The 15,013-nt window shown below is 36.8% G+C and overlaps 1 protein-coding gene across 1 annotated transcript in view; it reads left to right on the top strand.

The window, feature by feature from the left end:
* The window catches only part of rdgC (retinal degeneration C), an 857,557-nt gene that overhangs the window by 514,591 nt on the left and 327,953 nt on the right, over nt 1-15,013 (top strand). The window contains exon 6 of the mRNA XM_081751765.1: nt 14,077-14,243. Within this exon, the coding sequence (XP_081607891.1) occupies nt 14,077-14,243 (167 nt within the window). The remainder of the gene's footprint in view (nt 1-14,076; nt 14,244-15,013) is intronic.

The following is a 15,013-nucleotide window of genomic DNA, read 5'->3' as shown; positions in this document are numbered from 1 at the left end:
TTTAAGATTAGTGAGAGCGAACCCCACTGAAAGTAGTGAACCCAAGCCCAAATGAGTGCAAGCTCTACTGACGTTAGTATGCTTATGATTCTGAATCCAGACCAAGTTGAGGGATGTTTTATTGAGCAACAGTGAGCACGTCCAACTGAGATTAATAAGTACCATCTCCACTAGGGAGTCCGAGCCCAAGTAGGCGCGTACCGGAAAGAGATTAGTGACCACGATCTGCAGCGAAGTTAGTGAGTGTGAGCTACATTTGCATACGAGAGCAAGCCTCGTTGAAGGGTGTGAGTCCAAGCCTAAGTCAACGCAAGTCTCAATAGGGAGCACGAGCCCTACTAAAAGTAATGGGCCCTAACCCACACGAGCGAAGGTACAACTAATCAATAATATCGAGTCCAGTTGACGGTAGTAAGACCGCGCGAATGAGCGGGATCCATTTGAAATTAGTGAGCCTTTATCCCAAGTAAGCACGTGCCCGAAAGAGATAAGAAAGTACGAGTTCCAAGGATCCTAGTGGGTGCGAGACAATGAGTCCGAGTAAGCGTGAGTCTTATTGAAAAATGTGAGCTCAAGCCCAAATAAGCTTGATTCTCAAATATTATTGTGAGCGCAATCTCTACTAAAGGTAATGAACCTGAGCCTACATGTGCGCAAATCCTACTGACGTCAATGGTTAGGATTTAGATTTCTGGGCTGTCGGCATCTATGGCCATTTAGCCCGTCAGGTATGAGGGGTGATGTCCTTCGGCGAGCACATTATCCGGGAAAATGGAAGAAAGGAGGCGGCCTGGGACCTGTTAGATACCACCCCGACATTTTCCTGGTGTGAATGAGGGGAAACCCAGGAAAACCTCGTTCAGGATGGCTGGCCTGAAAAAAGCCTTTTACACTTTTTCGACCGAGTGCTCCAAATTGACGTCAATGAATTCGAACCCTTTCATGGTAGTGCTCGAGCACAGTTGACAGAAGTTGGCCGGCGCGTTTGACCACGGGTCTGCAAGCCTAAGTAAGTGCACTTGGAAGAGATTAGAGAGCGTGAGCTCCAAGTAGCCTAGTGATAGCGAGCCTTATTGAAGAATGTGCATCCGGGCACGAGTAAGCGTCAGCCTCAACGAGAATAATAAGCGCAAGACTCACTGAGATAATGAATCCTACCACAAATGAGTACAGGCCTCACTGACATCATTAAACACGAGTTCATTGATAGTAGTGAGCTGGAGCTCAGTTGAAGTAATGAGCCCTGAACCTTATTGAGTGTAGTGAGCTCGAGCCCAGTAAAAAGGGGCCAGTAGAGCCCAGTTACCGCAAATTCCGAGGAGGTTCGTGACTGCGATCTTCATTGGAAGATGCAAGCCCAAGTCCTAGTAAACATGAGTCTCAATGGGTATGGAAACGCGAGACCCATTCAAGGCAATGAACAAGAGTCCGAAGCTGTATATGTAATGAATTCATGTGTACGTTACAGTGAAGATTTAAATAAAAATAATACATACGGAGAACGTAATATTTTGAGCGAATATGAATGGCGGAAAAGAGAGAAGTCGATCAAGTTTAGCGATGCTTGCGTTTTTCGGCTTCACTGAGTTACGGGGACAGGGATATTAATTATGGGCAAATTCTAACATCTTTGATATCAGGTTCATTTTCAACAATCATCAGGATGGTATTATGGTGACCTCTGTGGAAAAAATCACGATATGGATATAAATTAAACATTTTAATCAAAATAATAGAATGTCCAGTTCTTTTTTATACAATTAGTCTCAGCGTAGACAGGCATATTTCCTAAGATGAGTCTAAAGAATTTTGAAATGAAGCAAAAACTTAAGAATATATTAGATCTTTCCTACATTAAATATTTTAACCAAGAAATAGAAATACGTTGAATACTATTATTAGTTCACAATAGACTCTGAGACTTCACACATTTTATATCCACTTTTAGATGATACCTGTTGGTTGCACTTGTAACTAAATCCGCTTTTTGACGGTATGATTGAACAATTGCAATGGAGTTCACTGTTACTTTCAGCACCGAGAGTCAGGAATATATCCAAGGAAGTCCATGGGGTCCAGACACCTGAAAGTTAAGATCGTTAACGTTATTTATAGAGTATCAAATAGCAATTTCGAAATTTAGGGTACTTTTAAAAGCAATGTTAGTTGGAGCTCCCTTCACACCGAAATGAAGTTCCTGGTACTTTCCTGCGAGGCTATATGAGATGTTGACTTAAGGGAAAGGCGGGCAAAGTAGCATTCAAATTATAAATGCCTTACTGGTCTATCGGATAATCTTGCAAATGCCCGGTGCGTCCCCACCAAAAGGAAAAAGATAAAAGAAAGAAATAAAAAGAGGAGAAAAAGAAAATATGACAGCACAGGTGGGAAGATACCTCGTACACCATTATCAGTCTTAGACTCTGCTCAAAAGAGGGTGTCAAAACCAGGTATTAGGTGGAATTTTCTACTCCTCTATTAGGGGCTGGATGCAGTTAGTTTTTGCACAAAACGCAAATATGATTCCAAACTAGCAAGTGTTGTTTCGCCGTGCTTATATGGAGAACTCTAGAAACACCCCTATAATGACGCCGGTTCAGTACATTCCCTTGATCATGACATCAGTGTCATTGGTCAGTCTATCTTAGTTAAAGACCTTTGGTGAATAATACCCTTGGCTTTGAAGAAGAAGATAGAAGTGTGTTGTGTGGGTAGACTCTGCATAGCGTGGTTGATAATGCAATAAGTGCAATAAGTAGCAACTAGAAACAGAGCCGTTGCTAGAGATTTCGGCGCCCGAGTCGAAGTAGAATTCGGTGCCTCCTGGACGCAACTCACCAAGCTTTTCATTCTGTCGACTTTTCCTTCTTTTCTTTTTCTTTCTTTCTTTTTTTTTTATATAGAAGAAAAGCAGATTTTGTTGTTACGGTACGCAAGCTGTTTAGACTATTGCAACAGCCAAAAAACACAATTATGTAATCTTTTACAAATATGAGCTGTTTTGAAGAATCTTATTTTAGACTTTTTGTCAACCTTGACGAAACTACCTTTGGTTAGTACAGAGATCCACTTGAAGAACAGTTACAGAAATGCTTTTAAATTGTTTGAAATGGGTAACAGCATTAATTTCCAGTAATAATTGTAAAGTTTTGAAATTTTATTCTGCATGTGACCACAAAAATAGCATTTTAATTTTGATTCTTTTACGGTAAAAATATTTTGTGAAATCTAACGTAATTTCAGAAGGAGCCTTCTGTGCAAATTTATCAATGTTGGTGGTTAGAGCTGAAGAATATGTTTAATGTTTGTATTTAAAATCCAAAATATAGTTTGCCTACTACATATATTCGAAATTACAGTAATTACCTAATTTCTTAATGACTGAAAGTTCTTTATTTAATGTTAATTATTATTTATTAACATATTAAAAATACATTAACACACATGCAATAATGTGTGTATATATTTTGCATGTATGTAAATAGATAAAAAATATCACAGAGCTAGATATGAATGCACACATAAAAAATCCTGACGATACAAGTAGTTGACGAGAAATGAGCCCAATAAATTCTTTCAGACTGGAAGAATTTCATATGTTATTGATATTAAAAAAACACGGTCAGTTTTTCAAAAAGACAAAATTCACTGGGTTAAGTTCTGATCCCTTAAGCCTTTATTCTAGAACTGCTTCAAGTTCGAAAATGTTATTCCTCTTGTTTACCTTTATTTTTAATATTCAGCGCAAACAACAGCTTCCGTGTGTTTTTACACTCCTCTCATTTTAATACCTGTATTATGCCCGTCATGATGAATCCGATTGGTTATAAAAGCTGATTAACTAACCAAACTTATCACCATCAATACGCCAAACATGTGTTTTATACTTTGACCGTTTTCGATTTTGAAAATGCTCTTGCGCACATAATAAGTCATTACTCGGCACCTTATTATATCACATCGTCATTAAGATGTCACATTATAACAAGTTTTCCAAGTAATAGATAAAAAAAACTGTTGTGACTCTTATTCAAACGTTTGGGTGCGAGCGGAGCAAGTAAGAAAATTTTTCCGAATATATTTCTCTGCAAACTGATAATAATATTGATTTAATAGGACGCCCACCAACACTTTTACGGGGCGCCGCTTCGTTTACTCTTTTCCAACACTTTTCCTTTCTTCTTGCTCGTTCGACGCACACAGTATCAGCGCCAGGGGCCCTCGTCCCTCACCCGCGTGCCTAGCTACCAACGAAGCCGACTTTCCAAAATTTATGTGGGTGCATATCAATGGCGGGACATGTTAGTCTATATGTTTTCAGGGAAACCTCGATATTTGATCGATTTAGTTTTAGTTAAAATCTTTTATGAGCGCTGTTATAAAGGGCTGTGCTGTGATAAAGTAAAATATTCCGGTACTATAAGGATAAATTGAGGCTACCCTAGCTCAGTTGGTAAGATGGCTGACTTAAACGCAAGAGAAACGGGGTCAAGTCCGGTCCAAACTAAAAATCTTCTGGCTGCGGCGCACCCACAATATTATTTGTGTGGGTGCTGGAACCACGGAGCACCCACGTAGTCGGGGCGCATGGTAGCTACAGCTCTGCCTAGAGACAAGGTAGGTTAGTTTTGTGATTATTAAAATGCTTTATCGTATCAAAAACTGTTGACTTAACTTTGTTTCTCGTGGCTATGAAATAAGATGCTTTCACAAAGATTTTTTAAACAATGTGAGAGGCGATTGCATTTCTTGGCTACCATGATGTCATCTTTTCTACGCTTTTTTAAAAGAATTTCTTGGTTTGCAGAAGGCGTAGAAAGCTGATGCTTGTTTGAAATGAATTGTGAAAGCGTCTTCTTTATCTTACTTAAGATATGAGAACTAGTCAATTCGCACACTAGATAAGGGCTTTAAACTGAAACTTGTGATACTTTCAAATCAAAATAGCAAAGTTTTCGGATGTTCTAAAAAAATGTAATTATGCTGGGGGGAGTGAAGTGTTAGGTGATCTGGTTTTGTTTAAAAATCTTTGGCTGTTTTAAAAAAAAAAAATTCTTGAATGAGGTGTTTTAAGTTTGAACTAATAAAAAGAATTAAATTTGCTATTTTTCAAGATAATGCGCATAGTCATTTAATTATTAAGAGAAATATATCTATCGCCTATACCCATTGCTAACCTTCGGCAGCAACTGGTCACCCCTCTAACCTACAAAAATAAAGGTGCGTATAGGCGATAGCCTCGAGGTGACAGCCTATACATTTTGTATTTTTCTATTATATTTCAGACAATCTCTACTGAAGGGCTGTCACCTCGAACCAAAAAGTCCGCTGTCCGACATCTGACATGAAAACAACTACTAATGCGAGATTAATTATACGCTGTAATTGTAATCATTTTAGTTTTAATCTTATTTATTTCAATTTGTACTGCAGTGTGTGCCCTGTGTTTGTTTCCGGAAAAACTACTTTTTCTTCAAAGAATGGCTGTAATTGATGGAAGCACATCTATAAGAATAACCAAAATCATAATTCGTCTCAAATGCACAAGTCTTCTTCATCTGCATATCTAGCGAAATGTTCTGGTAAAGATGTTTCAACTCTTTTATCTGGTCCTGAACAAGATATAAAAAATATAGAAATTGTTATTCGTAGACATGCTATTGTATGTGTTGTAAACATATAATAATTATTTGATATGCAGGGTTTAGCGTTTCGTGGTGATAAACATGAAGCGGTATATGATATCAGCGATGAGATTTTGAATCACGGGAACTTTATCGAGATTATTAAAGTGTTGAGTAAGACAGACCCAATATTAAAGCAGTATCTTGACATAATTAAAAAGAAGAGCCAAACAGACGTGAAAATCAACAAGGAACTAGAATCAAAAGCCACAGGTCTTTGTTGACTCTTTTAAATCCAACAAGAGTCAGCAAGATCATGACGTTTTTCAACAAGGAGGTAAGAGAAGACATACGTGAAGGCGTTAGAACAGCTGGTCCTTATGCAATCATGATGGACACATGCAAGACATAACGACCACTGACCAGTGTGTTGTCGCTGCAAGATACTCGTACAGATCTAAAGAAAAGGTTATCAGTAGAAGAATCATTGGAACAATCAAATTATCTTCTGGAATGAGAGAAGATATGCACCATAATTGGCCTATTTAAGGGGCTTAAGTCCCACCCCGCGGGAAATTTTATTTATGATTTGAAAGTACATATATGAAATATCTTGGAGAATTTTCATATTTCCAGGAATAAAGGACCTTTCCAGTTACAATAATGCAAACAGCCTTTGGGGGAGATGGCTGAAATTCAGCTCAAATACAGAAGAGACTAGCTAGATTGTATATTCCAAACGCAAATTCTTCCAAAATGGATGAAACATAGTCAAAAAAGCACGAAACATTAACATTAATGTCAATGGAAAATTAATTAAAAACAAATAATTCCTCCATTTATCTCAAAAATGAAAAAAAAGTAGACGGTTGAAATTCTGATCAAACGTAGCGAACACGATGTAGATTTTATGTCCCAAAAGCAAATTGTCCTAAAATGGATGGAACAGTAAAAAATGGCGAAACATGAATATTAATGTCTATGGGCAATCAATTCCGTATATTCCAGAACCGCAGAACCGTATATTCCAGAACCCAACCGAATAGAAGTAGAAACCGCTATAAAGAAATTAAAGAAACACAAATCTCCGGGTGTAGATGAAATTCCAGCTGAGTTAATTTTAGCTGGAGGCGAAAAATTGTGGAACAAGATACACAAACTCATTTTCCTTATCTGGAACAAGGAAGAATTGACACAAGAGTGGAAAGAATCAATCATTGTTCTAATCCACAAGAAATGCGACAAAACTGACTGTAATAATTATCGAGGCATTTCTCTTCTGTCAACATCCTATAAAATCCTTTCAAATATTCTGTTAGCAAGACTGACCCCATACGCAGATGAAATTATTGGAGATTATCAGTGCGGATTTAGACGAAATCGATCAACTATCGACCAAATATTTACCATTCGCCAAATACTCGAAAAAAAGTGGGAATACAATACCCCGGTACATCAACTATTTATTGATTTTAGAAAGGCGTACGACTCGGTTAGGAGAGAAACATTATACAACGTGCTTGCAGAACTTGGAATACCGAGAAAGCTAATTAGATTAATTAAGATATGTTTAAATGAATCCCAAAGTAAAGTCGGGGTAGGAAAATTTTTGTCCACGAGCTTTCACGTCGAAAATGGCCTGAAACAAGGAGGTGCGTTGTCACCATTATTATTTAACTTCGTTTTGGAATACGCTATAAGGAAAATCAAAGATAGCAACCAGGGCTTACAGTTGAACGGTATTCACCAGGTTATGGCATATGCTGATGATGTAAATTTAATACGAGATGATAGGAGAACAATAGAAAGAAATGCAGAGATCTTATTAAACGCTTGCAGGGACATGGGTTTAGAAGTAAATGCAGAGAAAACTAAATACATGGAAGTGCGTCGGGACCGGAATACAGCAAATTATGGATGCGTTAAAATACTAAATAATACTTTTGATAAAGTGGATACTTTCAAATACCTAGGATCAATATTAACAGAGGAAAATCATATTCACGGAGAAATTAAATGTCGACTAAAAGCAGGGAATTCGTGTTACTATTCGGTACAAAATCTCTTGTCGTCGCGAATTCTGTCGAGGAATTTGAAACTTAAAATATACAAAACGATAATCATGCCTGTTGTTCTGTATGGTTGCGAAACATGGTCACTTACTCTGAGGGAAGAACATAGATTGAAAGTATTTGAGAACAAGATCCTGAGACGAATATTCGGACCCAAGAGGAACGGGAATGGGGAATGGCGAAAACTTCTTAACGAGGAACTACATAATTTATATGGTTTACCCAACATTGTTAGGGTCATCAAGTCTAGGAGGCTTAGATGGGCGGGTCATGTAGCTAGAATGGAAGAAAGTAGAGACGCTTCCAAAGTCTTGACTGGAAGACCAATCGGAAAACGACCATTAGGAAGACCTAGGCACAGATGGGAGGACAATATTAAGATGGATCTCGCAGAGATTGGAATACAGAGTAGAAACTGAATGCAGTTAGCTAAGGATAGAAGTCAGTGGAGAGCTTTTGTGAACTCGGCATTGAACCTCCGGGTTCCATAGGCCATAGAGTTAGTTAGTTAGTTAGTTATGGGCAATCAATGAAAAAATGCAGTCATCGACATATCTCAAAAACTATAATAAGGAGATGGTTAATTGAAAGCTAATTGCAAAGACATAATGAAGAGCTTAAAAACGATGTATAGTACATAAGGTAAATATGGATAGAAAAAGTCAAAAATCAAATTGTTTGATTAAAATCTATAATAATGATAAAGTACAGGTATATGCACCTTCTGTGAATTACCCAGGCGCCTCACACTGCGGTTACGTGCTTGAAATATCTCACATTTGAATTTGGAGTCTCTATACTCGATTTAACACATAACGTGACTTTTCACCTGATCACGTGACACAGTCTAGTCCTTATGGCAAATAGGTAGTCCCTTAGCAAAGCCCTCCCGAAACAAAATCGTAAATACGTTACTGTGTACCATGAACTGAAAACGTGCTTTCTAGAAATGACATTGACATTTCTCTATGCATTGGTGACTCCACAGGTGGGGCAAGTAACATGCAAGGGCGATACAAGGATGTTGTAACTTTCTTGAAGAAAGAAAATGTGAGTCAAATTCAAGTATAGTGCAGTTGACATGTGCTAAATCTGTTTGTCTGTGATGTTACTTCTTTAGTTGAACCAGCAGTTACTTTATTTGGGACGCTGAAGTTATGTTCTTGTTTTTCCGTGATTCATATAAAAGAGCCGATGAATGGAAAGTTGTCTGGAAGCAGAGGCAAACTCAGGATGGATTTCTGGGGGGAACGGTGAGTTGTAATACTGTTACTTAGAGCTACTTTTAAGAGCTCCAAACTCTGGGATGGGTTTTCTTTATATATAAGATAAGAACGTTTCATCTTCTGAGGGGGGGGGGTGATTGGCCCTGTATGGGAGAATCGGTTCGGAAGTGCAAAATTAATGCATCCTACTGTAGTCGCCTATATAAAGTTTCTCAGTACAGAAGCAACCATAACAAAAATCTTTGGAAACAACTGAAAGGACTGATAAAATAGGTGTTAATGTTCGAAAACAATATGCAGAAAACTATGTCGTCATAGAACGTATCATGGTTATTGATATCATCAACCGTTTATCGTGTTTCAACGCTGTTACTACATTTGATACTGCGAATATTTTGCATTATTTCATCAGTTACAAGATTGTTGGTATAATCTTCATTTATCTGCGAGTGTTTTCGATTATGTCAAACGCTTCAACTTCATTGCAAAGTCAGAATTTGCATTACATCAAAGTCTGGAGTATGATTAACTCTGGGGCACAGAAACTGAAATAGGCTGGCAGAGACTTCACAGCGGTTCTTAGTCCATCAGCCAATTTTATTTAATCTGTTAACAAGCGATTAGAGAGGGATAATTTCAGTGTGAAAGTGAACAGTGAGTTTACACAGAAAATAATTTCATTGGCGAAAATTTTACCTGGTGAAAAGGCAAGATGCAAATTAACATAACTAGGAACTGAGGCCAATCGCTTCAGTATAAATGTGTCCAACACAATCATAGATATTATCATTAAGAATTTTGAGACCCAATTCGCAACACACAAAATCTTTATGCTGACTTGCTCTGTTTATATCCAGCCAATTTTGAAGTTTTCACGTGTAGAAGTTGGATATTTCCCGCCACAAATAAGACAATTGTAAATAACCTCTGTAGATCTCACATATGCCCTCCGTTCCTAATGTGTCTCCTTGTGAGAATTCTGTCTATTTAAGTTATTGTTCATCAAGAGACTTCTTCACAGAAGTATCGTTTTCATTTGGGCATGGTGTGCCTGACATTTCCGTGTTTCCTTTTCCTTCCATGGCACTGGTCATACACCTGCAACACTAACTGGCGGTGGAGAATCAGAATGATTTTTCTTGAGCTGACGTATCTCGAATAGTTAGAATACATTCAGTCAGATAAGTTTCCTAATATAAGTTGTCGTCTACTCAAGTATGCTGTCTAGACGTGGAAGCTGAATTCTTTGGGAGAACACTGTCAGTTTCAGTTGCTCTGTTAGGTGTTGGTAGACAAGGCATGGAGTCTTTATCACCAAGTACATTTTCATTTTTTTGGATTCACTCTACATCGTGCAAAATCATTCATAATAGTTTCCACTTTTGCAGCACGAAGATATGGACTCTTAATTCACACTAAGATTAGTGATGGATTGTCCGGGATAGCCAGATGTCTATTGCTAGAATGTCGTAAGAGGACCCAAGAAAGAGACATGAAGAAGTTGTAACCTATGCGTCGTGTGCGTGTGTATCTTTTTATTCTAAGAACAAACAATATGAGCAAAATGTGCCTCGATAGAGCATGTTTAATTACACGACCAAATATCTGTCGAATGTTACTAGTATTGTTTGTGTATTGTCAGGAGCAAAGTGAAACATTTACATTTTGCCCGCCGTCTGTTATTCCTCTGGTCTACACTTCTCCCGCATCAAGTTTGTCAACATTTCACAAAGCCATTTCATCTACTTCTACTATGAATAATGACGTACCTAGTTTCAGAATAGATATTTCCGTTAAATACTTAAAATCTCAACAATTTTGTTCCTACCCTTCTGAAAACTTGTCCTTTCTAGTATCATGTTTTCTCTCTATAACTCGTGCGCAAAACAGCACACGTTGTTTTCCATTATGTCATAGCGTTATGCCACTTAGTTCTCTTCAGTGGAACCAACTATGTCTTAGTTTATTGGATATATTTATTGGAAATGACAAATTCCACTATGCCTCCACGTTTCACGTTGCCCGCCCTTTCCTTACAGCTTAACGTTGATGATCTGAAATACATGGGTACCACTGGGATTCGAACCCATAGGCAATGTAAAAATTGGACAGAACTCAATACTTTCACTATAGCGCAGAATGGAGGGTGATGGTATTCAATGTAAACTGTATAAAAATAATTCGTCTTTTATAGAAGATATAAATCATCCCCATTGGTTGCGGCTGAAAGACGTCAAGGGTAGGCGCAGTAATTTTGGTTACGTACATGAGTGTTTAGAAACTCAACTACATACGCCAAATATTTTGCAGCACTTTATCAGTTACCAGATTGTTGGTATAGTCTTCATTTATCTGCGAGTGTTTTCGATTATGTCAAACGCATCAACTTCATTGCAAAGTCAGAATTTGCATTACATCAAAGTCTGGAGTATGATTAACTCTGGGGCACAGAAACTGAAATAGGCTGGCAGACTTCACAGCGATTCTCAATGCATCAGTCAACTTTATTTAATCTCTTAACAAGCGATTAGAGAGGGATAATTTCAGTGTGAAAGTGAACAGTGAGTTTACAGAGAAACGAATTTCAATGGCGAAAATTTTCCGCTTTAGTGAATGTCAAAAATATAGAATTTACCAAACAATTGAAATACGCATAATCATTAAAAAAAGTCGTCCTTCATTTATTTTTTCTGACCAAGACTGGCCTTTAATTGATATTTAAACAGTATTTATTACGTTTTTATTATGATTAATGTATTGATTTAGAGCAAACTTAAAAACTAAATATATGTATACTGTAATATTTTATACGATTGCATAGCAAGTAAAATTCTACCATTATATTAAGTTCGACTCAAGTGGGATGAGTTCGGTTGATGATTTTATTTTTCTTCACGAAAATGTGACCCACAATTCAACCACTATATCTTGGGAACCAAAAGTCTGCACAACATAGTTTTTCACACACTTATATACTAGATCTCTGTCTATCATCGTGTTAAATTTGAATCTGATGGGAAGAGTTCGGTATAAGGCTTTTTGTTTTCGAAAAATGACTCAAAGTTTGATCGCTCGCAACTCGGGGACCGAAAGCATGCACAAATATATTATACGTTTATATAGTAGGGATGGAAAAACTCTGTTTTTTTATAAAAACAGGAAACCGGTTTCTACAAAAATCGAAATCCGAAAAACCGACATTTCGGTTTTCTCCAAAACTGGTTCGGTTTTTCATCGAAACCGGTTTCGGTTTCCTCCCAAAGCGGTTTTGGTCTTCTTCAAAACCGGTTCGATTTTCACCGAAACTTATTTTGGTGAAAACGTTTAGAAAACACACAAAAGTATTTCTCGGAATCAGTTTCCAGAGAACAATGAAACATTATTCTGGTCAGAAATAGAAGAAATTTTAAAAAAACGGAACCGGTTTTGAAGAAAACCGAAACCGGATCCGGTGAAAAACCGAATTGGTTTTGGAGAAAACCTATAACCGGTTTTTCTTTTTAAAATTTTCAAAAACCGGTTTCGGTTTTCCTAAAACCGAAAAACTGCTTTTTGTGCCCGCCACTATTATATAGCAGAGCAAGATGTATTTTACCAAGATTAATCCTGATCGAATAAGTTCGGTATTGTTTTATTGTTTTCCGAAAATGACAAAAATTTTTCCGCCAATAATTCAGGAATGGAAAGACTGTGAAACATATTATGTCATTTTTATATAAAAGATCTAAGTTTACCACAATCACAACTTTGAAGCTGATCGGATAAATTCGGTTTAATTTGTACGATATGTAGTGGTCTTGTCTTTACATGCTACTTACAACTTGGTGTCAATTGTCCAAAATCTAACAATAACTGAAGTAACTAATTAAACAACAAAGTATTAAAATAATTTTAATTTCTCAGAGTGAAACTACGGCAGACTTTCAAACTATATGAATTTAATACTAAACGTTAAGTTGAACATCTATAATTACTGGTTGCAATAGATTAATACGAACGAACATAGCCTAAAATCTCTTTGTCGGACGCTGAATCCATAACAAAAACCTTTACTCACTATGTCTTACTGTTTTCGTTCTATGATGATTAAAGTTGAAACAGGAAATGGTTAATACGAACCACTTCCGGTTTGAATAGACTGTTATGGGAGGAAATTGAATCTATTCTTAGGATGCTGAATCGAATGCAAAAATTTAACACCTCGTTATATATTACCATTTTTGCTCTGTAGCAATCAGCATTGGAACTGAGAGTAATAGTAAATTTGAACTTCTTTCAATTTATGTTGTCTTGTAGTCTTACTGATTGTAACGATATGTTCTCTTGAAACCCTTAATCTATCGCAGGAAACAGCTTGTCGCTAATACCATTTCTGTTCTATGGTGACAAACGTTGAAACCAGAAATGTTTGATTTTGAACTACTTCCAATTTTCAATAGCGGGCTAACGGAGAAAATCTAATCTATTCTTGGGACGCTACATCGATAGCAAAAAACTCTCTTACTGTTTTGTTTTTATACCTGTCGACAGACAGACATACGGATAAAACCGTTCTATAACACTTCCAGTCTTTATGCATATCATCGTTTCGAAGTCTCAAAATTATAATCCAGAATTCTTATCTGTTTAAATGGTAGGTCTCATTCCACAGAGACATGTGTGTCACTAATTGCGAATAAAAATAGACTATAGTTTGAAACTATAGATAGATAGATATTCGCGCAGTATACTATAGTTCGCGATGAGGCTATAATTCAAAAGTTTTTGTATTGCATATTTAATACTCTACACATAAACATTTGACCATCATGTATTACAGCTTAACTGCACGTTAGTTACTGCTCATCAGCGTTTACCTGTAAAGTTACATAGCAACACTAATATCTATTGGAACATTTTTTCCTGTCTATGGATACAAGTTGGAATAAAAAATAAAAACATGTGACATCTTTCAATTCTTTTTCTTTTCTTTCTTTTGTCCTTATCTGAGCATAACTAAAACATGCGCAACAACTCATAACAAAACACTGATTTTGAAACTTTTCATTCGTACTTCATTTACCTTCAGGAAATTCTAATTCTCTAGTTCTTGTGAATCCAATTTAGTACCAGAAAACCTATAACAATTTTTCTTTTTATTAACTTCTTTTTCAGAATGGTCTCCCTTCAACGGAAAACCCTTACGTATTCAACGGAGATTTTGTGGACCGAGGCAAGAGATCGGTCGAGGTTTTAATTCTCCTATTAGCATGTATGTTAGCGTTTCCCGGTGCAGTATATTTGAATCGAGGCAATCATGAAGACACTGTAGTAAATGCTAGGTAAGTTTGTTTTTTTATTATTTATTAAACTCTGATATTGTAATTAAATGAATTACTATGATTGTTTTGATTAAATGAATTTCTAAGTTTTAATGAATTGATATGCTAAAAACTAATTGGTTTATTTTATTGTATGAAGAATCTAAATTCCAATTCGCTTAAGTATATGTCTGTTATAATTTCAAGAAATATTGATTTATTTTAATTTTCTTTTGAAATTGGTTAGAGGAAATGTGAAAAATACAATGGGGTTTCAAAAACAATTAATCATTTTAAAAGTCCACATGTATTGATAAAAACGTACTACAAAAATGGGATAAATTCAAAATACTCACAAAATCTTTAAGTTCTAGCTATGCTATTACAAATGTTCTATGTGTCCAACAACATCTAGACGATACAAACATTTTACCATTTCATAGGAAGTGCAAGTCCGACCTGGACTCTTACATTTGCACAAGCATCCTGTCTCATCAAATTGGACATACGAAAGTCGAATGGTTTTGGGTCAATGCCAAAACGCCGACGAAGATCACGCTGGACCGAAATCACTGACTCGGTGTTTTGCAAACTGCAGCACACAAAATGCCTTCTGTTGAGCGGACGCCATCTTACTTGACTGACTGACTCCAAACTAAGAAGACGCATGGACTGACATCTAACGGCTATTTTCTGAAACTCTAGACCACGGCCATTCAATCACCACTCATTTTCTTGCCGGCACGTTACATAATTATTACCGTCCAAATTCAGGTCATTCTTTTTGAAAC

Source organism: Thermobia domestica, chromosome 3, assembly GCF_964235325.1.
Source record: "Thermobia domestica chromosome 3, izTheDome1.hap1.1, whole genome shotgun sequence".
Taxonomy (NCBI): domain Eukaryota; kingdom Metazoa; phylum Arthropoda; class Insecta; order Zygentoma; family Lepismatidae; genus Thermobia; species Thermobia domestica.
The sequence above is the reverse complement of the archived record's forward strand: the minus strand, read 5'-3'. Positions and strand labels throughout refer to the sequence as shown.